Source organism: Petromyzon marinus, unplaced genomic scaffold (assembly GCF_048934315.1).
Source record: "Petromyzon marinus isolate PM22_M1 ecotype Great Lakes invasive population unplaced genomic scaffold, UKy_Petmar_22M1.pri1.0 PM_G_Scaffold_4, whole genome shotgun sequence".
Lineage (NCBI taxonomy): Eukaryota > Metazoa > Chordata > Hyperoartia > Petromyzontiformes > Petromyzontidae > Petromyzon > Petromyzon marinus.
The window spans coordinates 2,890,549-2,913,154 of NW_027422983.1; the positions used below are offsets into that span (position 1 = coordinate 2,890,549).

Consider the following 22,606-nt stretch of genomic DNA (forward strand, 5'->3'; position numbering starts at 1 on the left):
CCCTGCACCAAGTGAAAGCAGCTCCGTCAGGTCGCTCGTCACGTGGGAACGGCGTTAGAGCGGCCAGGAGAATAATCCTCGCACTCTTAAGACGCACCGCTCGGATCGCTAGGGATGGGTTAGCGCGTCTCCCACGTGCGTGTGAATATTCACAGAGGGTGGACGTGGATGTAAGATAATTTTGTCGTGACGGTGGTCGCAGCTGCTGCGAGCTGCTAAGAGACACTTGCCCCTACAGTCTGTTAGATGCCACACGGGGGGCCTTCACTGGAGGGGTTTGCTTTGCCGCACCAACGCTCCCCACACACACGCACACACGGTGAACTCGTAAAGTGATAACAGGAAACGATGAGGTTAAATGTGCAAAAGTTTAATATATTAAACGGCAATAAACGCATTCAAGAGTGTGAGTGAGGTAAAAGAATAGAATTTCTACATTGAGGTAAACAAATTTTTTATATTGTGAGGTAAAAACAAATCTTTTTTACATTCTGAGGTAAAAAAAATAACAGTATTTTTTATAAATATTCTGAGGTAAACAAAAAATATTTTGAACCTTGAGGAACATTTTTTTTACATTCTGAGGTAAAGATATGAACATTAAATTGTCCTTAATGAGACATACATTAACAAACGCTCTCTGTGTATCTATCTGTCTCTCTGTGTCTCTGTGTGTCTCTCTCTGTCTGTATCTGTCTCTCTGTGTGTGTATCTGTGTCTGTGTGTGTCTGTGTGTGTCTGTGTGTATCTGTGTCTGTGTGTATCTGTCTGTGTGTCTCTGTGTGTGTATATCATCTCAGTCAGTCGACCCGTGGCACCTGGGTCTGCCCCGTGACCTCCTGCCAGCGGTCGGTCAACACTTCACGTGGCCTCAAGGTGCACATAGCCTGGCACAAGCGTCGTGGTGACATTACTGCCACTGAGTGGTGAATGGCGGTTGTTGTTGTTATTGTTGTGCGTGTCTGTGTGTCTGTGTGTGTGTGTCTGTGTGTGTGTCTGTGTCTGTTTACTATTACCATCATTAGGGGAAAAAACGGTGATCCAATCTCCGACCCCCAGGAACAGGTTTGCAGATTTGCTGAGCATTTCTGTGAGGTCCTGGGGGAGGGAAAATCCCTCAGCCAGGAAAACATCGTGGCACAAAGTGAGGATGACCCTGCTGTGGCTGCGGTGCCTCAAATATTGGAAGAAGTCACCCCCTGTGAGTGGCTGGCTGAGGTGCCATCTGTTGAGGAAGTACTGAAGGCGATCCGGAGTCTGAGACCAGGAAAGGCAGCGGGCAGAGATGATCTCCCAAGCGAAATGCTGAGGGTGGCGTTTGTGCACAGACTGCCCTATATGACATCATAACGGTCTGGACCACTGGACGGGTTCCGCAGGATTGGAAGGATGCCCTGGTGGTCCCCCTTTTTAAGAAGGGGGACCGCACAGACTGTAACAACTACAGGGGCATCTCACTCCTCAGTGTGCCGGGAAAGGTCCTGGCAAGGATTATTCAGCATCACGGCAATATCTTTTCATCGGTTGCGTAACACTGTGTGGAAGCTACCTGGTCTGTCGCTCCGCACTAAGCTTCAGGTCTTCTCGGCCACGGTCATTCCCTCCCTTCTCTACGCTTGCGAAACGTGGACCCCCCCTAATGGAACATCTTCGCCGGTTAGAAACATTTAGGCTGGCCTGCCTACAATCCATCCTGGGTTTAACCAGACTGGATTGTGTGAGGAGCTCACAAATCCTTGAAAGATCTGGGCAAGGTCCCGTCGGTGAGCTCCTCCGGCGGGCAAGGCTGCGATGGCTGGGTCATGTAGCCCGCATGCCCAGCCACCGCATGCCGAAACAGCTTTTGTTCGGCCGGATCGAGGGGGCTAAGCGGGCGCGGCACGGGCTAGAGAAGAGATGGAGTGATGTGGTACAGGAGGACGTGGAGCTGAGTGGACTTGCCGATGACTGGTAACAGCGGTGTCAAGATCGGCTTCTGTGGAGGCTCGTGAAGGATGCTACTGGGCAGTTGGAGGTAGTTGCCCTCCAACAACAACGGAGGGCGGAGGAGCGACGCTCAGAACAACGAGCGGAGCGCCGGGTGGCTAAAGCACAGCAGGTTGGCACAGTAGGGGGCACAGGTGGTGCATCAGCCAGTGATCTCAGTCAGTCGACCCCTGGCACCTGGGTCTGCCCCGTGACCTCCTGCCAGCGGGCGTTCGACACTTCACGTGGCCTCAGGGTGCACATAGCTTGGCACAAGCGTCGTGGTGACGTCACCGCCACTTAGTGGCGAATGGCGGTTGTTGTTGTTGTGTGTCTGTCTGTGTGTGTGTGTCGTGTCAGGACAGGAACGTGTGCACCACAGAGTGGATCTCCCTGCGGCAGAGTGGGCAGGCCATGCCACGCTGCTGCAGCTCCCAAGGCGCAGCGGCGGCACGTGGCAAGGTGGCCGCTGTCGCCGTGAACTAACGTGCAGCTATGCGGCTCACTCCGGCACACCACGCACTCACCTACGACAACACCATCAGCACCACCCACACCACCAACACCACCCACACCAACACCACCATCACCCACACCACCAGCACCACCACCCACACCAACACCACCAACCACACCACCACCACCCACACCACCAGCACCACCCACACCAACACCACCACCACCCACACCAACACCACCACCTACACCACCACTATCACCACCACCACCCACACCACCACCTACACCACCACCATCACAACCACCACCAGCCACACCACCACCCACACCAACACCACCACCCACACCACCACCATCACCACCACCACCACCACCACCCACACCACCACCACCACCCACACCAACACCACCGGCTGGAGCGCAAGATGGAGAGGAAGTGGTGGAGGTGGTGGTGACGTTGACACCGGCTGAAGGGGAAGAAAAAGAAGAGATTATGTGAGTGAGTGAATGTGTGAGTGTGTGTGAGTGTGTGAGTGTGTGTGTGTGTGAGTGTGTGAGTGAATGAATGTGTGAGTGTGTGTGAGTGTGTGAGTGTGTGTGAGTGTGTGAGTGAGTGTGTGTGTGAGTGAGTGTGTGAGTGTGTGTGAGTGTGTGTGAGTGTGTGAGTGAGTGAATATGTGAGTGTGAGTGAGTGAATGTGTGAGTGTGTGTATGTGAGTGAATGTGTGAGTGTGTGTGAGTGTGTGAGTGAGTGTATGACTGTATATGGGTAGCGGTATTGTAGTTAGCGCTACATCGCGCTATGAACCCGGGGAGGGAGTGAGAAGGAGGGAGTGAGGAGGAGGAGGGAGGGGAACTTCACCTCGCCTGCTGTCGGCCGTCACTATGGAGAATGACTTCACGAACAGCGCTACCACCGAGTGTCTGGAAGAGAGAGACAGGGAGATCCAGGCTGGGTTTGGATGCAGGCTCTATCTACCGCCCCTCTCTCTCTCTCTCCACCCCTCTCTCTCGTTTGTTTCTTTTTATTTCACTTTTTAAATTATAATTTTTCTATCTACGTGACTTTAGTGAAAGAACCAAAGAATATTCACCCACTCAATCACTCACCCACTCACTAAACAGCTCACCCACCCACTCAATAATTCACTCCCCCACTCGCCCTCCCTCCCACTCACTCACTAAATAACTCATCCGCTCACCCACACTCACTCACCCACCCACCAAATCTCTCTCCACCCTCTTTCTATCTCCCTCACCTGGGATCTCTGAGTGAGAATCCCTCCACACCAAACACCTCCCCCAGGGGGTCCCCGCCACACCTCACCAGGTACGGCCTCTCTACATCGTAAAGTTGTCTCCGCTTGATGTATTGTCCCACGTAGTGGTACGCCTACGTGGGACGTACACACACACATGCACACACACACGCATGCATGCACACACACGAGTGGGTGACTGAGTGGGTGAGTAGGTGGGTGGGTGAGTGAGTGGGTGAGTGAGTGGATGAGTTAGTGAGTGGGTGGTTGAGTGATTGAGTGGGTGAGTGGGTGGGTAGGTGAGTGAGTGGGTGGTTGAGTGATTGAGTGGGTGAGTGGGTGGGTAGGTGAGTGAGTAGGTGAGTGAGTGGGTGTGTGGATCAGTGAGAGAATCAGTGAGTGAGTGGGTGGATCAGTGATTTAGTGGCATGGGCGGAAGAGATGGACTAGTCAGTGAGTGGATGGGTTAGAGGATGAGTGGATGGGTTAGAGGGTGAGTAGAGTGAGTGGTTGGGTGAGTGAGTGGATGAGTGAGTGGTTGGATGAGTGAGTGTTAGTGTGTGGGTAAATGGAGTGGGTGAGTGGTTGGGTGAGTGGGTGGCTGAGTAGGTCAATGAATGAGTGGGTGGACGAGTGGTTGGGTGAGTGGGTGGGTGAGTGTAACGTCTGTACTATGTTGAACTTCTTTCGCACCGCACGTAGCCATCTGTGATAATCCTGCAAATCCAAATTATACAGCAGGTGTCTGGGTCGCGATAGAATCCACGACCTCCTGTACACCAGACGAGGTAGTCAACATCTCCTAGCCACCCTGATAATGATGATGGTGGGTCCCACGACCTCCTGTACACCAGGCGAGGTAGTCAACATCTCCTAGCCACGCAGATGATGATGGTGTTGGTGGCCGTGATGGGACCCACCTGCTCCCACGTGAATGTGTCGCCCTCGACACCGACCGACTGCAGCAGACGAAGCATTGCAGGCACCGGCTTCAGCTGCGTCCCAGCGGACAGAGGCATCACGGAGCCACATGTCATCACTCACACAGACACAAAGGTCCCCCGTGTAGCCTCGGCAGGCTATAGGGGCAAGTGCTGTTAGCGAAGAGAAGCACCTATCAAGGCTGCCGGCACTGTGGCACATGAGGGGGTGGGTGGCCAGCACCACGCCGAACCGCCTTTGTCTCCCCAGTGGCTTTGTTTACTACGACACACCGCTACACCAGCTACTCTTTTGAGTCAACCTAGGGGAGGCCCAGGACCGATTGTAGTGTATAGTAGTGTATATTACATTGTAGTGTATAGTAGTGCATTGTGTATAGTAGCGTATAGTACTGTAGTTTATAGTAGTGTAGGGTATAGTGTAGTGTATAGTAATGTAGTGCATAGTAGTGTAGTGTATAGTAATTGTAGTGTATAGTTGTGTATAGTGTACAGTGTATAGTTGTGTAGTGTATAGTAATGTAGTGTATAGTTGTGTATAGTGTACAGTGTATAGTTGTGAAGTGTATAGTAATGTAGTGTATAGTTGTGTATAGTATAGTGTACAGTGTATAGTGTACAGTGTATAGTAGTGTATAGTATAGCGTACAGTGTATAGTATAGTGTACAGTGTATAGTATAGTGTACAGTGTATAGTGTGCAGTGTATAGTGTACAGTGTATTCATAATAAAGGTTTTTGGGTTAGATCGCATTTATTTATAAATGTGTCGTAACCCTCCACCACCCGACACGGCCAATCAGCAAAAAAAGTGTCACGTTGACAAAAGACAAATAATTCACTACTTCAGCCCACCGGTGTGTTGAAGAGTTAATCCACATTTACAGTTTGAGTACGACGTTTCGCTGGTAAATACATCCAGCATCATCAAGCAATTCGCCAGAATGGTAAAGCCCTCGCTTGCTCCCGGTTTTTATATAGAGCAGCAGGGTGACGTCATCACTTAACTCATATCAGGTGCAGCGATTAGAGGCGGAGGGGGGGGTATTGTAATTATATAATCGATTAGTAATCAGTCATTGTTTATGATTAGTAATGAGTTGTAGATTAGTAATTATTTAAATGTAATGTGTATTATTTAATAATACGCTTCCAGGCCACACTATATAAAAAACCGGGAGCAAGCGAGGGCTTTACCATTCTGGCGAATTGCTTGATGATGCTGGATGTATTTACCAGCGAAACGTCGTACTCAAACTGTAAATGTGGATTAACTCTTCAACACACCGGTGGGCTGAAGTAGTGAATTATTTGTCTTTTGTCAACGTGACACTTTTTTTGCTGATTGGCCGTGTCGGGTGGTGGAGGGTTACGACAAATTTATAAATAAACGTGATCTAACCCAAAAAACTTTATTATGAATAATATTGGTCGCGAAAGCCTACGTGTTAAACTGTACAGTGTATAGTATAGCGTACAGTGTATAGTAGTGTACAGTGTATAGTAGTACACAGAGCACCGGTGAGCCCCCCTAAAAGCGACTCACCAGAATGTTCCTGTGAGCTCCAGCAGCGGCCAGAGACAACCTGGAGTCACCGGCACTCATCACGGCAGCGGCCAGAGACAACCTGGAGTCACCGGCACTCATCACGGCAGCTGTGAGACAGCAGGAAGACAGCGACACTCGTCACGGCAGCTGTGGAGACAGCAGGAAAACAGCGACACTCGTCACGGCAGCTGTGGAGACAGCAGGAAGACAGCGACACTCGTCACGGCAGCTGTAGAGACAGCAGGAAGACAGCGACACTCGTCACGGCAGCTGTGAGACAGCAGGAAGACAGCGACACTCGTCACGGCAGCTGTGAGACGGCAGGAAGACTGCGACACTCGTCACGGCAGCTGCGGAAACAGCAGGAAGACAGCGACACTCGTCACGGCAGCTGTAGAGACAGCAGGAAGACAGCGACACTCGTCACGGCAGCTGTAGAGACAGCAGGAAGACAGCGACACTCGTCACCGCAGCTGTAGAGACAGCAGGAAGGCAGCGACACTCGTCACGGCAGCTGTAGAGACAGCATGAAGACAGCGACACTCGTCACGGCAGCTGTGAGACAGCAGGAAGACAGTGACACTCGTCACGGTAGCTGTGGAGACAGCAGGAAGACAGCGACACTCGTCACCGCAGCTGTGAGACAGCAGGAAGACAGCGACACTCGTCACGGCAGCTGTGAGACAGCAGAAAGACAGCGACACTCGTCACGGCAGCTGTGAGACAGCAGGAAGACAGCGACACTCGTCACGGCAGCTGTGGAGACAGCAGGAAGACAGCGACACTCGTCACTGTGTGTGTACACTATGTGTGTACATTGTGTGTGTAAACTGTGTGTACACTGTGTGTGTCTACACTGTGTATGTGTACACTGTGTGTGTGTACATTGTGTGTGTACACTGTATACACTGTGTGTGTGTAGTGTGTGAACACTGTGTATGTACAGTGTGTACACTGTGTGTGTGTACACTGTGTGTACACTGTATGTGTACATTGTGTGTGTACACTGTGTGTGTACACTGTATGTGTAAACTGTGTGTGTGTACATTGTGTGTGTGTGTACACTGTGTATACACTGTGTGTGTGTGTGTAGTGTGTTAACACTGTGTATGTACACTGTGTGTGTGTACACTGTGTGTGTGTACACTGTTTGTGTCCGCATTAAACCGAACCCCCGGCAAGGCCATCTACTTAATGACGAGAGAAAATTCACACGAAATGTCCTTTTCAATGAAGTCTTCCAGATGTAAATTGATACAAGCTTTTAATGAAGAAATAAAATCATCTAACTCAAAACACAACACAATTCAAAGATGTTTCATTTTAAAACTTCAAAACGGAGCATGGGGTACTTGCGTGAATGCGTCCTTCGTGTGCAAATGTTGTGACTTTCCTGGCCTGAAGGCCGTCAATGTGTTGGGCCATTATTGGTGCACAGCGTCTCAACAGCAGCAGTGGGGTTTGCTTCAACCGATGGTTACGAACATCCAGACGTGAATCAGCAAGGAGCATTTCTAGTCCTAGTTAGACAAAATCTACGTCAACACGTAAGACAAAACTACAATTCGTGTTGTAGAGAATGTATCTCCTCCTATACGTTTAACTTTCAAGTGGTATGCCTTGTAACTGATGAATGATCCGAGTGTGCTCCCTATTTCAAAGACAATGAGTTGCTCCAGAGGCAGACGCTTCGTGAAACACAAAAGTACCCTTTGACCTGTATCACAAGAACAACGGGTCTCACCTGAGTTCTCTGTACAGGTTACTTCCAAAACACACACACACTTTGTCCTAACATCACTTAATCAATGTGTGACCCTCAGACAAAATGTTACATGTACGCGCACAATCAGACAAGTATTCATTCTAAATTATTGACGGGCATATTAACATTGATTACTGCAGCGATATTGACTGCATCACGTTACATCGTATTAACAAGAAGTTATTTTACAAATACGCACCGTCTGCTTAACAGTGTATGTACAACGTACTATTGTTGCATCATTCAAAACGAGTAGGCCGTTGCATGCTGGGGTCTGGGTCAAAATGTAGCAAATTCTAAACATTACGCTACAAATAATAGATCACGGCACTTCGATGGCAACACAAGCAATCGTCATCAGGTGGGACAAGCACAGCAGCAAGAAGAAGAAACTGCTGGAGTAGGCGCCTACTACTTCAGCAATTTCTCTTGCTGTGGTTGTCCCACCTGATGACGATTGCTTGTGTTGTGATCTAAACGCCGTGATCTGTTATGTTTCTACCCACGTGGTGACTTTACCGAAATAACTCAAGAGTGTGGATTCCTGCAGTCACGAAAGCTTCGAAATCAAGATTGCCTACAAACTACACAACTGAGATGACGCATCAATCATCGCCCCCTACTGACAGTCTCTTGCCCACATGCAGGCCGGTGCAGGGCCACCACTCCGTGCCACACAGGGGCAGCTGCTACTTGGGGATGCTCTTCGAGCGTCTCAGACGAGATACAAAACTCCGAGTTGCCGAGGCGATTAAGCGAGCAAAGCGTAAACGCAATTATCATGAGAACATCGTGAATGCTTGGGAGCTTATTGTCTCTCGCTCCTGGTGAGAGATTGACCCAACCCACAGGTCCACAAAGACTGGCCGCTCTTACTCTGCAGGTTGAACCTAGGAAATGAGTGTTCAACTTCATATTCTTGTCATTAAAGGCCTGTGACAAAGGTGCATCTATTGTAGCGACATCGTCTCTGGCTTACACATCTACCGGGTCTCCACTTGACTTTGTATTGTCTCGGAGGAAGTCCACCCACACCTCCACTTCCACAAACTGCTGGGAGTTGCCTCGCTCTGCCTCACAGTCAGAATTCTCCTCTTGCTTCACGTTACCTCCATCAATGTGAAGGTCCCATTTTGGAGTTGAATCTTCATCTTCACATTTCACCATCACTTCTTCCCTCTTCACCATCACTTCTTCCCTCTTCACCATTACCTCTTCATATTTCACCTCGATAACTTTAAAAGTGTCCAAGCTGGGATTTTCTTCCGGTTCATGTTTCATGAGGGATGGGCTCATGGTGGCACTTTGACTTTCACAAGCCGATTTCAGACTCCACTCCTTGTGGATCTTCTGATGCTTCTGTGTTCTCTGGTGTACTTGAAGATGTGGTTGCTGTGCAAACGTTATCCCGCACGGAGTGCACCTGAAGGGTTTCTCTCCCGTGTGTGTTCTCTGGTGTACTTGAAGATTTGATGAATCTGCAAATGCCTTCCCACTGTTGTATATATAGGTGTTATGAAAATTGATGAAAATAATGAAAATTAAATGAAATTTGAGATTTGCATAATTTCTCCGAAATTATGTTAATTAGTGTAATTATGTGCATAAATTATGCTGATTCGAGAGATAATCGTATTAATTTATGCGAGTGGGCGTGGTTATGATAATGCAGGTCGTTATGGATTATCAGGTCGAGCCTCGGTGACGAGGATTGTGTTATGAATTGGAATAACGCAATTAATCGTATGCAGTGACGCAGGCGTTGTGAGCGTGAATGAGAGAGAGACGATTCGACTCTGCTCTTCAATTCCGTATTATCGATAAGGATACGATTACTCTCGATTGAACATTACGGATTATGTGTGTTATGGATCATGTGGTGATAGTGTGCTTATGATAGGTCCCCAGGATTCAGATCTCATACGCAGAACAATATTATGCAGAATTTCAGGAAGAATCACACACAAACCTTCTGCTTTAATCAATTTTATTTCTAGCTAACTTATATATGAAAAACTCAATCTCGGGATTTGGAATTTCAACACAGCGTTAACACGATACCATCACGATTGCGTTGTTTCACCTCGATAGCGGCACCTGTGGTTAATTCCCGACGCGTAACGCAATCGATCGGTTGTTGAGAGAGAGATTAAAAACATGCGAACTATTCTATCAAACCTTAACTTTATAATATGCAAACTCGTATGCTTGAATTGTTACACAACACGGCACTTGGTCTTTGATTCGTATCCAATCCTTAATACATTCTGATATGCGAAGTTATTATGCTTGAAATCGTCAGCACAGTACCACGTTGATGTTCGTTCATTGATTCATAACGATTATGAATTTAAAGCGTTCGACTGTAATACTTCTAATTGCCTTATCAACACCACTCGATGGCCACAATGCTTCGTTACTTGAATTGTCACACAAAACAGCATTCGGTCACTGATCATGCGCGGCCCTTAATGCAATTATTGTCACGTTGTTAACAATAGGATGACTGATTATTATGCAACGCTACTCGTTGACAGGGCACTCCAACCAGTATTATTCTTGGAGGCACAAATATGCGTTTGAATTCGTTATTTCATTCGTGGATACCGGCAAGATTATGCAGACAGACAAATATTAACGAACGACTCAAGTATTCCTAATCAACTTCTCAACGCGACTCAATGGGTGGCGATGTTTCCTTTTGAGATCCTTATCTCGGGCCAATCTTTTAATTGATTGTGGCCAGACCCCTGACAGGGAACCGGTTGAACCCGCTCTTCAACCCCGCGAGCGGCGCTCCGTGGTGAGGAGCCAAGAATTAATCCTTGTTAATGGGTCAGTTGGTAATTTATGCGGTTAGAAGTACAGCCCCAGCACAATATTACAGAGAAAAATTATGAACACTCTTAAAAACGATGGATTATTCACTCGGTCGTTGCGATGTTTCCACAATCACGGATGGTTCAATGGCTTGAGGTTTTTAGGCTTTGTTAATGACCCGTGTGTGTGTGTGTTGAATGGTGTGAGTGGTGAAAGAGTAGGCCAATGTTCGGAATCGATTCTTTGCGTCAAGCAGACGTCTGGTTTGTGTGTAGTGGGGGGCAGTGTATCATACGTATCAGTTGATTCTTCTTTCAGTAGTTGGTTCGGACTCGACGGACGTTGGTGAACGAGTAGATGCGTTGTTGTAGCTGAGATGACCGTCTGGTAGACGGCGTTAGAAGCACGCCCGCAGCGGCGCGCTGGTGCTGATGGCTGGTGCTGATGGCACGCTGGTGGCGCGCGCTTCCTCTCCTTGAAGACGCGCGAACGCGCCCGTGCTGGTTCGCTGATAGCAGTTTCTCTCCACTGCTGGCTGAGCTGCTGCACGCTCTTGCTTGGCGTTGCTGGCCGCGCTCTTTCTCCTTGAAGATACGCGAACGCGCCCGTGCTGATTCGCTGACAGCAGTTTCCTCCACTGCTGGATGAGCTACGCCGGCGCGCGCTCTTTCCACTGCTGTAGTAGCTGACGCTGCGCTCGCGAGCGACAGGTCAAGTTTTTCTTCTGCTGAGTTGAGTTGAGATGAGTCTTCTTCTGTTGAGCTGAGTTGAGATGAGTCTTCTTCTGTTGAGCTGAGTTGAGATGAGTCTTCTTCTGTTGAGCTGCCCCCGAGGGCTGATGAGTTGGCCCCGAGGGCTGATGAGCTGGTTTCAATGCTGAAACGGCTCCTTTTTATGCCAAAAATCTCTCCCCTTCTCGGCTCCCCCTCACGAGGTGGAGCTATCTTTGATCTGATCGTATGTCGGTGGGGGGGGTTCGTGTGTCGGTGGTGGGGGGGGTTCGTGTGTCAGTGTGTATGTTTGTGTGTGTGTCATTTATGACACGGTCCTGTTCGGGTCTTTCCTCAAGCCATAAACATCAAGACAACAGACACCTCGATTCATCTCGGTGGCGTCTGGTTGTCTGATCCCTCCACCCAGAGAGAGGGGCGGGTTCCCCCCCCCCTTTTCCGTTCACGTTCCGACGCACAAAGAAATGGTTAAGATTTTTTTTAAGTTTAACATTTCACATCACAGTTGGTATCTTATCATACACAGTTATGATCCTGCTTGTGATTGATAGTATTTGATTTATTTCCAAGTGAAGATGCTCTTCCGAGCGTATGCATTTTATCACGTGCTGCAGGGAAAGACAAAGGTGGCCGGGATCTTCCCATCTCTCTATACTTTGCAAATATCATTTCGACTCCATGTTCGCCACGACTCGTGTTTGTAACTACGTCCTCCCGACACCTCTCGGTTTACCGAGGTTCGAATTGTTATGATGGAATTATTAAAAAGAAAAATAATTTTCATCCTGAGTTTAAGAGGTCTGTTTCCAGATTGTTGGAATCCATATCCCTTGGTTCTGTAAGGTTCTATAATGGAATATCGTTTAAGGTTAACACATTATTATTAATGTTATTTTGCAATTTCTTTAAAACTTGTTTGTCTGGTTGCCGTGTGTGGGGTGGGGTGTGTCTCCTCATCAAACCCGGCTGGCTTTTCCAGATGGCCCCTTGTGATAAGGTGTAATTCCTGCTTCTCCGCGCTGTGAGAGAGACAAAGATGGTCGTGGTTGCTTGGGATATTGTTTAAACTCTTTCGTAAGTTTGCCCGTTCGCCTCATTCCTTCTCGATAACCTTTGATGTGACTCGGTATTTTGTCTCCAAGCTTTGCTTTAACAGTAAAAGTATTAAAGGTGAAAATCATTTGATAGCGAATTAATTATTGGATAATAATTCACTGATGTGTCTGGTGGCCTGTTCTTAATTGGAGTGAGCGTTAGGCTCGCTACTTTTATCTTATTCTTGTTGTTGCCTTTTAATTTTTTTTGTTGTTGTTTTACTGGAAAATAAGGAAAAGAATATGTATACGATTTACCCTGTTGGCGTCTGGTGTCTGCTCTCTTGGTGTTCTGACCTCGGAGGGACCTTTCCTAAGGGGCCCATCAAACTCTTGTTCATCTGGAGATTTTCGCCGATAGCTGTTACATCCTCGCCTTGAGAGTTTTATTATTTCTTTATTCTTTAATGGTCTGTTTATGACCGACATCTGGTTTTTCGTGTTTCTGGCTTACTGGTTTGATTCATTAAAAAAAATATTATATATTGTTTGTCACGAAAGAAAGGAAAAAGAAATCTAGGTGTATGCATCCGTAAATATTCTTATGGATATTAATTGTGGAAAAAGGGCCGTATACAACACCACACACACTGCACTTGAAGGGTTTCTCTCCTGTGTGAGTTCTCTGGTGTTCTACAAGATTAGACTGTGCAAACGCCGTCCCACACACAGTGCACTTGAAGGGTTTGTCTCCCGTGTGTGTTCTCTGGTGTATTACAAGAGCAGATGAATGTGCAAACGCCTTCCCACACACACTGCACTTGAAGGGTTTCTCTCCCGTGTGTGTTCTCTGGTGTATTACAAGAGTAGATGAATGTGCAAACGGATACCCACACACACTGCACTTGAAGGGTTTCTCTCCCGTGTGTGTTCTCTGGTGTTCTACAAGATTAGATGACTGTGCAAACGCCTTCCCACACACACTGCACTTGAAGGGTTTCTCTCCCGTGTGTGTTCTCTGGTGTATTACAAGAGCAGATGAACGTGGAAACGCCTTCCCACACAGACTGCACCTGAAGGGTTTCTCTCCCGTGTGTTCTCTGGTGTTCTACTAGAGTAGATGAATGTGCAAACGCCATCCCACACACACTGCACTTGAAGGGTTTCTCTCCTGTGTGAGTTCTCTTGTGCCGTGTGAAATTTCCAGTACGATCCGTGCTGTATGCACACCGGTCGCATTGTTGCCTTGTCCTACCGAGCTGCGCTGAGTGCATTTGCTCCATCAGACCAATTCTGCAGAGGAAGCGTCAGAAGAAGCGTCAGCTGCAGACAGAAAAAAATAATATCCACACCATCTACACGTCAGTATCGAGGCACAGAGGAAAGCATATATACACAGTAACACGTGACTTACACGTCTATACTTATTCATATAATCATGATATAGTGGAAAAGTGTCCCAAATTCATCACACGGGCTGTTATGGCACACAATGAGAGGGCAAATGGTTATAAACATGCCTGGAAGCCCTCGTATCTTCAAAATGAATGTTCACCAAAAACTCCGAGCACACAATTTCAGCTGTCTGGCAACAAAAGGAATATTTATGAAAGCTAAATTCAGCTGACATAGCAAAGGGTGTTTAAATAATACTGTTTGTGTTATGAAGAAATGCATAAATTAATGTTCAATCGCAACTTAGAGGTGTGAAGCCAGGCACAGATGTCCTTGAATGCTGGGATGAACAGATCCGACTTCAGCTGCACGTGTGTGCTGTGTTAACTTCCTGACTCCATTCTTATAAAGAGTTGCAGAGGAAAACAAAAAGAAACTATTGTTTTGATATAACCTCCGTGCTCAATAGAGTTAATAGACTTTACTGCAAACACAAACTTGACACTGTCACACACTCAGAGGCGGAGCCAGGATTTTCAGGTAAGGGGGGAAACCCCTCCAGCAATGAAAAATGATAGGAGTTGTTAGTAAGTAAGGAGTTGTTGGTAAGGAGTTGTTAGTAAGTAAGGAGTTGTTAGTAAGGAGTTGTTAGTGAGGAGTTGTTAGTAAGGAGTTGTCAGTAAGGAGTTGTTAGTAAGGAGTTGTTAGTAAGTAAGGAGTTGTTAGTAAGGAGTTGTTAGTAAGTAATGACTTGTCCCTTACTTTTTATTCGACGCGTGTGATCGGCATTGCACTCGCTGAAGGTGTTTGCCTTCAGGGAAGTCGTGTACTGTATACGCAACTGCGCAAAATTCTGTGAGCCACTTATAACTGCTTTGCCGTTACTTATTGCCAATTATGGACTCGGACTGTTGTACTCTCATAGAGTCCCTGGCACGTAATAATATGCCACACGGTGGCAGTGGGGGTCGCAAAATGCTGATTTATCTATATATATGAAAGGGAAATGTGTGGATACATGTGTCTGTTCGAAATGTTTAGCATACTTCCCAACGTGCCACACACTTGAAATTTGGCATGTGGGTATGTTCCATACTGTACACAATGTAAAAAATGTAAAAAGTATTTTGTATTTTTTTTTTGGGGGGGGGGGGGGAAATGACCATGAAGTGTCTGCCGTCAACCCGCAACACCTCTGAGTCAAGCGCTCTGCAATGCTTAGAGCTGTTAACAGCGTGCCGGGAGATTTTAGTTGGCGCTTCGCTCCTGGCCGATGAAGCCATTGGCTTCTCGGAGTTCAACACACATCCTCCGTGCGAAGAACGGGTAGAACTGCTATCTAAAATATGAAGCAGAACATTCCATCTGTTTGTTTGTGCGAAGCAGCAAAAACCTCTCCAACGCTGAGCTCTGGCGTCGTGAAAATTTGCACGGCTGACGCTGTCTGTAATTTCTAAGTGAACGTGACTATTTTCAGCTCGCCACGTCATTATTCCCTTCCCCGAGTGGCCAAAATCGACCTTACGTAGAAGTGCGTTAGGGTTGAATTTCCTTGAGTGAAAACATCCGATTTAGGTAAATTTATTTGTTTCGGCTTTTTTCTTTCTTGCAAGCATCAATTTTTTCCAGGGTTTTTCAGTGAAATAGAAGGGAATGTGAAGTTAATCCAAGACAAGAATCCAAGTCCCGGGCGAAGCTGGGTAGTGAAGCTCGTTACTAATAAACCTCAATGATCCTATCAAAATGAGGGATTTCTATCGGATCGTTGGGGAAGCACGTGCCACCCTACCCCCCACTGGCTCCACCACTGTCACACACTGGCATGGTTCACAGGTGGTGGTGTGTCCAGACCCACGCCTGGCCACCTTCACCTGCTCAGTAGTAATGCTTCCTCACTCCACCAAGTAGTTGAGGATCAATCAACACAGCCGAGGCTGCGTGTCTCTCTCCCCGTGGTCGTGTGGATTTCCTTCCCGATCCCCCGGTTTCCCCTCTACATGTAGAGAATGAACACCGCCAAGCGTCTAGAGTGAACACCGCCACGCGTCTAGAGTGAACACCGCCACGCGTCTAGAGTGAACACCACCAAACGTCTAGAGTGAACACCACCAAGTGTCTAGAGTGAACACCACCAAGCGTCTAGAGCAGTGGTTCTTAACCTGGGTTCGATCGAACCCCAGGGGTTCGGTGAGTCGATCTCAGGGGTTCGGCAGAGCCCCCGCCACGGAGGTCCGGACACACTTGAATTATTGTGTAAATTTGTGATGACACACACGGCCCGCTTGGCCATCACTGGCTGCAGATGATCATGCTACACTGCTTGGCCAATCAGCGCTGCGGGGAATTTAGTGCGTACTCAGTAGTCAACGTGTGACTGTTGTTGTCGTACGTCGTGTGATTTCTTTAATATTTTATCCATACTATGTTGGGCAAAAGAAGAAAGTGGTCGGACGAATATGTACAACATGGATTCTCATGTATCACGGAACGTGATGGGAGTGAGCGTCCTATCTGCATGATTTGCAACGCCAAGTTGAGCAACTCTAGTCTTGCACCGGCAAAACTAAAGGAACACTTCTTGAAGCTGCATGGAGACGGGGAATACAAGAACACAACACTTGCTGAATTCAGGGTGAAGAGAGCCAGATTCGATGAAAGGGCCACTCTGCCTGCTCTTGGATTTGTACCTGTTAACAAACCGATCCTGACAGCATCGTACGAAGTTGCTTACCTGATCGCAAAGCAGGGCAAGCCACACACCATTGGTGAAACACTTGTGAAACCAGCTGCATTAAAGATGGCGAATCTGATACTCGGAACAGCGGCCGAAGGTAAATTATCCCAAATTCCCCTTTCAAATGACACCGTCAGTGACAGAATAGAAGACATGAGTAAAGACATCTTGGCTCAAGTAGTCGCGGATCTGATTTCAAGCCCGGCAAAATTCAGCCTTCAACTCGACGAAACCACAGACGTTTCTGATCTAAGCCAGCTTGCTGTTTTTGTACGCTATGTGAAAGACGACATGATAAAAGAAGAGTTTTTATTTTGTAAGCCTCTTACAACAACAACAACGAAGGCAGCCGATGTGAAGAAGCTTGTGGATGACTTCTTCAGAGACAACAATCTTTCATGGGATATGGTTTCTGCAGTTTGTACGGACGGAGCTCCAGTCATGCTGGGAAGAAAGTCTGGTTTTGGTGCGCTAGTAAAGGCCGATGCACCACACATCATTGTGACGCATTGTATTCTGCACAGGCATGCGTTGGCAACAAAAACCTTACCTCCAAAAATGGCAGAAGTATTAAAAACTGTGGTGGAATGTGTGAACTATGTGCGAAAAAGTGCTCTGAGGCACCGCATCTTCAGTGAGCTGTGTAAAGAAATGGGCTCTGAATTTGAGGTACTTCTGCTCCATTCTAATATTCGGTGGTTATCCCGGGGACAGGTGCTGAATCGTGTTTTTGCCATGCGTGTGGAATTAGCCCTGTTTTTGCAAGAGCACCAACACTGCCATGCAGATTGCTTCAAAAATCCTGAGTTCATTCTCATTTTAGCGTACATGGCTGATATATTCGCAGCTCTCAATCATCTCAATCAGCAGATGCAGGGTGGTGGAGTCAATATCATGGAAGCGGAAGAACACCTGAAGGCTTTTTAAAAAAAGCTACCGTTATGGAAACGACGAACAGAGAACAATAACTTCGCAAACTTCCCGCTTCTGGACGACTGTGCAAGTAAGATCGAAGATGTGTCTGGAATCGGAGATATTTCTGTATCCACGGAACTGAAGCAAACAATTGCCACGCACTTAGATGAGCTTGCAAAGTCTCTCGACGGATATTTCCCTACAAGAGAGTCATATCCAGCATGGGTGAGACAGCCGTTCACGTTTGCTGTTGAAACAGCAGATGTCAATGATGAATTCCTCGACGAAATCATTGAAATTCAGCAGAGCCAGGTTCAACAGCAACTCTTCAGAACAACAACGCTCTCAACGTTTTGGTGTCGACAAATGAACAAGTATCCAGTTATTGCTAAGAAAGCCCTGGATTTTTTTACACCATTTGTTACAACATATCTTTGTGAGCAATCCTTTTCGAGGATGCTGGACATAAAAACGAAGAAAAGGAACAGACTTTGCTGTGAAAATGACATGAGAGTGGCACTTGCCAAGGTGAAGCCACGCATATCTGAACTGATCTCTCAAAGGCAACAGCAGAAGTCACATTGATTTCCAGGTATGTAATTTGTTGTGAGTTTATGCATTGTGTTGGTTTTATTCTTTGAACAAGGTAATGTTCATGCACGGCTCATTTTGTGTACCAGTAAAAAACATATCTACGTCTTGAATTTGAAAAAAATCACATTTTATTTTTCACTAAAGAGGGGTTCGGTGAATGCGCATATGAAACTGGTGGGGTTCGGTACCTCCAACAAGGTTAAGAACCACTGGTCTAGAGTGAACACCACCACGTGTCTAGAGTGAACACCACTAAGCGTCTAGAGTGAACACCACTACGTGTCTAGAGTGAACACCACCACGTGTCTAGAGTGAACACCGCCACGCATCTAGAGAATGAACACCGCCACGCGTCTAGAGTGAACACCGCCACGCGTCTAGAGTGAACACCACTACGCGTCTAGAGTGAACACCGCCACGCATCTAGAGTGAACACCGCCACGTGTCTAGAGTGAACACCACCACGTGTCTAGAGTGAACACCGCCACGTGTCTAGAGTGAACACCACCACGCTGTTGACAAGCCCCACCTTGTTGATATTGTTGTTGTTGTGGGCAGGTTGCTTCTGTAAACAAGGGCGGTACAGCAGCTCAACGTGGGCGTGGCCTGGTACAAAATAAAAAAAAACTGTGAATATTTAAAACAAAACAAAGTTACAAAGTAGCGAGCCAGGTGAAGAGAAATGAAAACTTAAGATGCTCTTTGGTTCTTTCGGTAAAGTCACGTAGGGAAATTTAATTAATTAATAGTTTCAGTTTAATTTATTTGGTATAGACCTGTGAGCCATTCGGCTCTTGAATTGGGTGCAACCACAACAAACAAAAAACATGAACAAGAAAACATCTTGAAGTGACTATGTGTGACTGTGCAAACATAAAATCCAGGGAAAAACAGCAAAATATTCCACAAAAAGCACCGTACACCAACGCTGTGTGCACATAGCATGCGACGTTTCAATTGCAACACAAGCAATCATCATCAGGTACAAATGCAAGAGAAAACAAACCTAGTAAACTTAGAAATGTAATGCAATACAACACAGAGTCGGCCAACATAACAGTCAACACCCCACCTGGTTGATAACGTTCTTCCAAAGGTTGCTCAATTTGAAAGAGAGACAAAAGACAGACACGGAGACACACAGAGAGAGATATAACACAGAGAAACAGAGAGATACACACATACAGTGAGGGAAAAAAGTATTTGATCCCCTGCTGATTTTGTACATTTGCCCACTGACAAAGAAATGATCAGTCTAATTTTAATGGTAGGTTTATTTGAACAGTGAGAGACAGAATAACAAAAAAAATCCAGATAAACGCATGTCAAAAACGTTATAAATTGATTTGCATTTTAATGAGGGAAAAAAGTATTTGACCCCTCTGCAAAACATGATTTAGTACTTGGTGGCAAAACCCTTGTTGGCAATAACAGAGGTCAGACGTTTCTTGTAGTTGGCCACCAGGTTTGCACACATCGCAGGAGGGATTTTGTCCCACTCCTCTGTGCAGATCTTCTCCAAGTCATTAAGGTTTCGAGGCTGACGTTTGGAAACTCGAACCTTCAGCTCCCTCCACAGATTTTCTATGGGATTAAGGTCTGGAGACTGGCTAGGCCACTCCAGGACCTTAATGTACTTCTTCTCGAGCCACTCCTTTGTTGCCTTGGCCCTGTGTTTTGGGTCATTGTCATGCTGGAATACCCATCCACGACCCATTTTCAATGCCCTGGCTGAGGGAAGGAGTTTCTCACCCAAAATTTGACGGTACATGGCCCCGTCCATCGTCCCTTTGATGCGGTGAAGTTGTCCTGTCCCCTCAGCAGAAAAACACCCTCAAAGCATAATGTTTCCACCTCCATGTTTGACGGTGGGGATGGTGTTCTTGGGGTCATAGGCAGCATTCCTCCTCCTCCAAACACAGCGAGTTGAGTTGATGCCAAAGAGCTCCATTTTGGTCTCATCCGACCAAAACACTTTCACCCAGTTGTCCTCTGAATCATTCAGATGTTCATTGGCAAACTTCAGACGGGCATGTATATGTGCTTTCTTGAGCAGGGGGACCTTGCGGGTGCTGCAGGATTTCAGTCCTTCACGGTGAAGCGTGTTATCAATTGTTTTCTTGGTGACTATGGTCCCAGCTGCCTTGAGATCTTTGACAAGATCCTCCCGTGTAGTTCTGGGCTGATTCTTCACCGTTCTCATGATCATTGCAACTTCACGAGGTGAGATCTTGCATGGAACCCCAGGCCGAAGGAGATTGACAGTTTTTTTGTGTTTCTTCCATTTGCGAATGATCGCACCAACTGTTGTCACCTTCTCACCAAGCTGCTTGGCAATGGTCTTGTAGCCCATTCCAGCCTTGTGTCGGTCTACAATCTTGTCCCTGACATCCTTGGAGAGCTCTTTGGTCTTGGCCATGGTGGAGAGTTTGGAATCTGATTGATTGATTGCTTCTGTGGACAGGTGTCTTTTAGACAGGTAACAAGCTGAGATTAGGAGCACTCCCTTTAAGAGTGTGCTCCTAATCTCAGCTCGTTACCTGTATAAAAGACACCTGGGAGCCAGAAATCTTTCTGATTGAGAGGGGGTCAAATACTTATTTCCCTCATTAAAATGCGAATCAATTTATAACATTTTTGACATGCGTTTTTCTGGATTTTCTTGTTGTTATTCTGTCTCTCACTGTTCAAATAAACCTAACATTAAAATTATAGACTGATCATTTCCTTGTCAGTGGGCAAACGTACAAAATCAGCAGGGGATCAAATACTTTTTTCCCTCACTGTACGCACAGAGAAACAACGCCTCTGTGTTGAGGCCTTAAATAGAGAGAGAGAGGCAGAGAGAGAGAGGGGAGGGGTGTAGAGAAATCCGCGAGTCAATGCAAGGCCGTAGCCATGGAGTCAACATTGGGGGGGAACAAATCTACCAGGGGGTCTGGGGTCCCCCCCCCCCAGAAAAAAATCTAAATTTGAAAACTAATTTCCTGACATTTCCTAAAATATTGAAAAATTTCACTAACACATGGGATGGAATGTTTTTGTTATTTGATACAATCATGTATAATATTGTATTGTATTACATTGCTCTGTTTTTACTTTTTAACTTTTCTTGTTTCATAGTATATAATGGCAGAGATTAGGGATTCATAAAGTACAACACAATCATATAAACACAAATCTACGCATTGTTATATGAAGACAAGTCCACATTTTGTGGCCAAGGTTTAGCAAATTGTTTTTATTAACATAGCATAGCAATTATTATTTAAAAAATATATATTTTTATAGCAATATATTGGGGGGGCATTTTGACCATATTTGATTATTGTGGGGGGATATGTCCCCCACCAATATATATTATAATTATTATAACATATTATAATTATTATAATATATTATAATTACGGCCTTGTGTCAATAAGAGATTTGGAACTTTGGTGACTGCAGTAAATAATAATAACACGAGGACACGCAGAGAGAGAGAAAGCACACTTATATTCTTGATTATTTCGGTAAAGTCACCACCATGTAGAAGGGAAACAATAAAATAAAAAATATATAAAACAATAAAATTATCACGACATTTCGACTGCAACACAATCATCATCAGGTGTGAAAACCACAGCAAGAAAAACCACAGCAAGAACATTTTCTTGCAGTCGAAACGTCGTGACAATTTTATTGTTTCATATTTTTATTATTTTATATTTTTATTATTTTATTGTTTCCCTTCTACGTGGTGACTTTACCGAAAGAACCAAGAATATGAATCCCTGCAGTCACGAAAGCTTTAAATCAAAAGCACACTTAATCAAACAAACTGAGTAAAACTTGGAAATGTAATGCAATGCAACACAGAGAGTCGGTCAACACACAATAAACGCATAGCCTGGTAGATTACTTTCTTACAAAGATTGCTCAACTAAGCGAGATAATTGAAGCAAACGCGATCAGGCGAGGGCAGGAGGCAAGGCCCCGCGTGGCTAGGCCCCGCGTTGTAAAGTTCCAACCTGGACATCGATTCCCATGCTCGCTGCTACTCAACTGACATCCCTACGAGAGAGAGCGAGGCTCTACCTTGGTAAACAACAACCACCACCACAACCACCACGACCACCACCACAACCGCGATGAGAATTTCTCACCTCGGATTTCAGTTCATGCGCGGAGCGGCAGATTTCTGTTACCTCGTGACGTCACGCAGCAGCAGGAGGTGACGTCACTTGCGTGGTACAAGAACACTCCCCTCCCGCAATGAGCGGGTCTTAATTTAAATAAATTATGTTAATGAGCCGGCCCATACGTGGAGGGATGTGGCGTGGGTGCTGAACCCGTCGCAATAAACTCGCGACGGTCGACACGAACACATTATGTTAATGAGCCGCCAGTCACCGGGCGTAGCTTTGCCCAAATAAGGATTGTACTTGAACAGATAACGGAAGT

General features: G+C 46.3%; 1 protein-coding gene across 1 annotated transcript; it reads right to left on the reverse strand.

The window, feature by feature from the left end:
• Positions 1-3,679: 3,679 nt before the first annotated feature.
• On the reverse strand, positions 3,680-22,365 carry LOC142916563 (E3 ubiquitin-protein ligase Mdm2-like). Its single transcript, XM_076061684.1, has 6 exons — positions 22,309-22,365; positions 18,690-18,766; positions 13,753-13,815; positions 6,170-6,279; positions 4,604-4,678; positions 3,680-3,817 (listed from the first exon to the last, which is right to left on the reverse strand). The coding sequence occupies exons 4-6, from the start codon at positions 6,269-6,271 to the stop codon at positions 3,680-3,682; spliced, it is 315 nt and encodes a 104-aa protein (XP_075917799.1). The 5' UTR covers positions 6,272-6,279; positions 13,753-13,815; positions 18,690-18,766; positions 22,309-22,365.
• Positions 22,366-22,606: the final 241 nt, after the last annotated feature.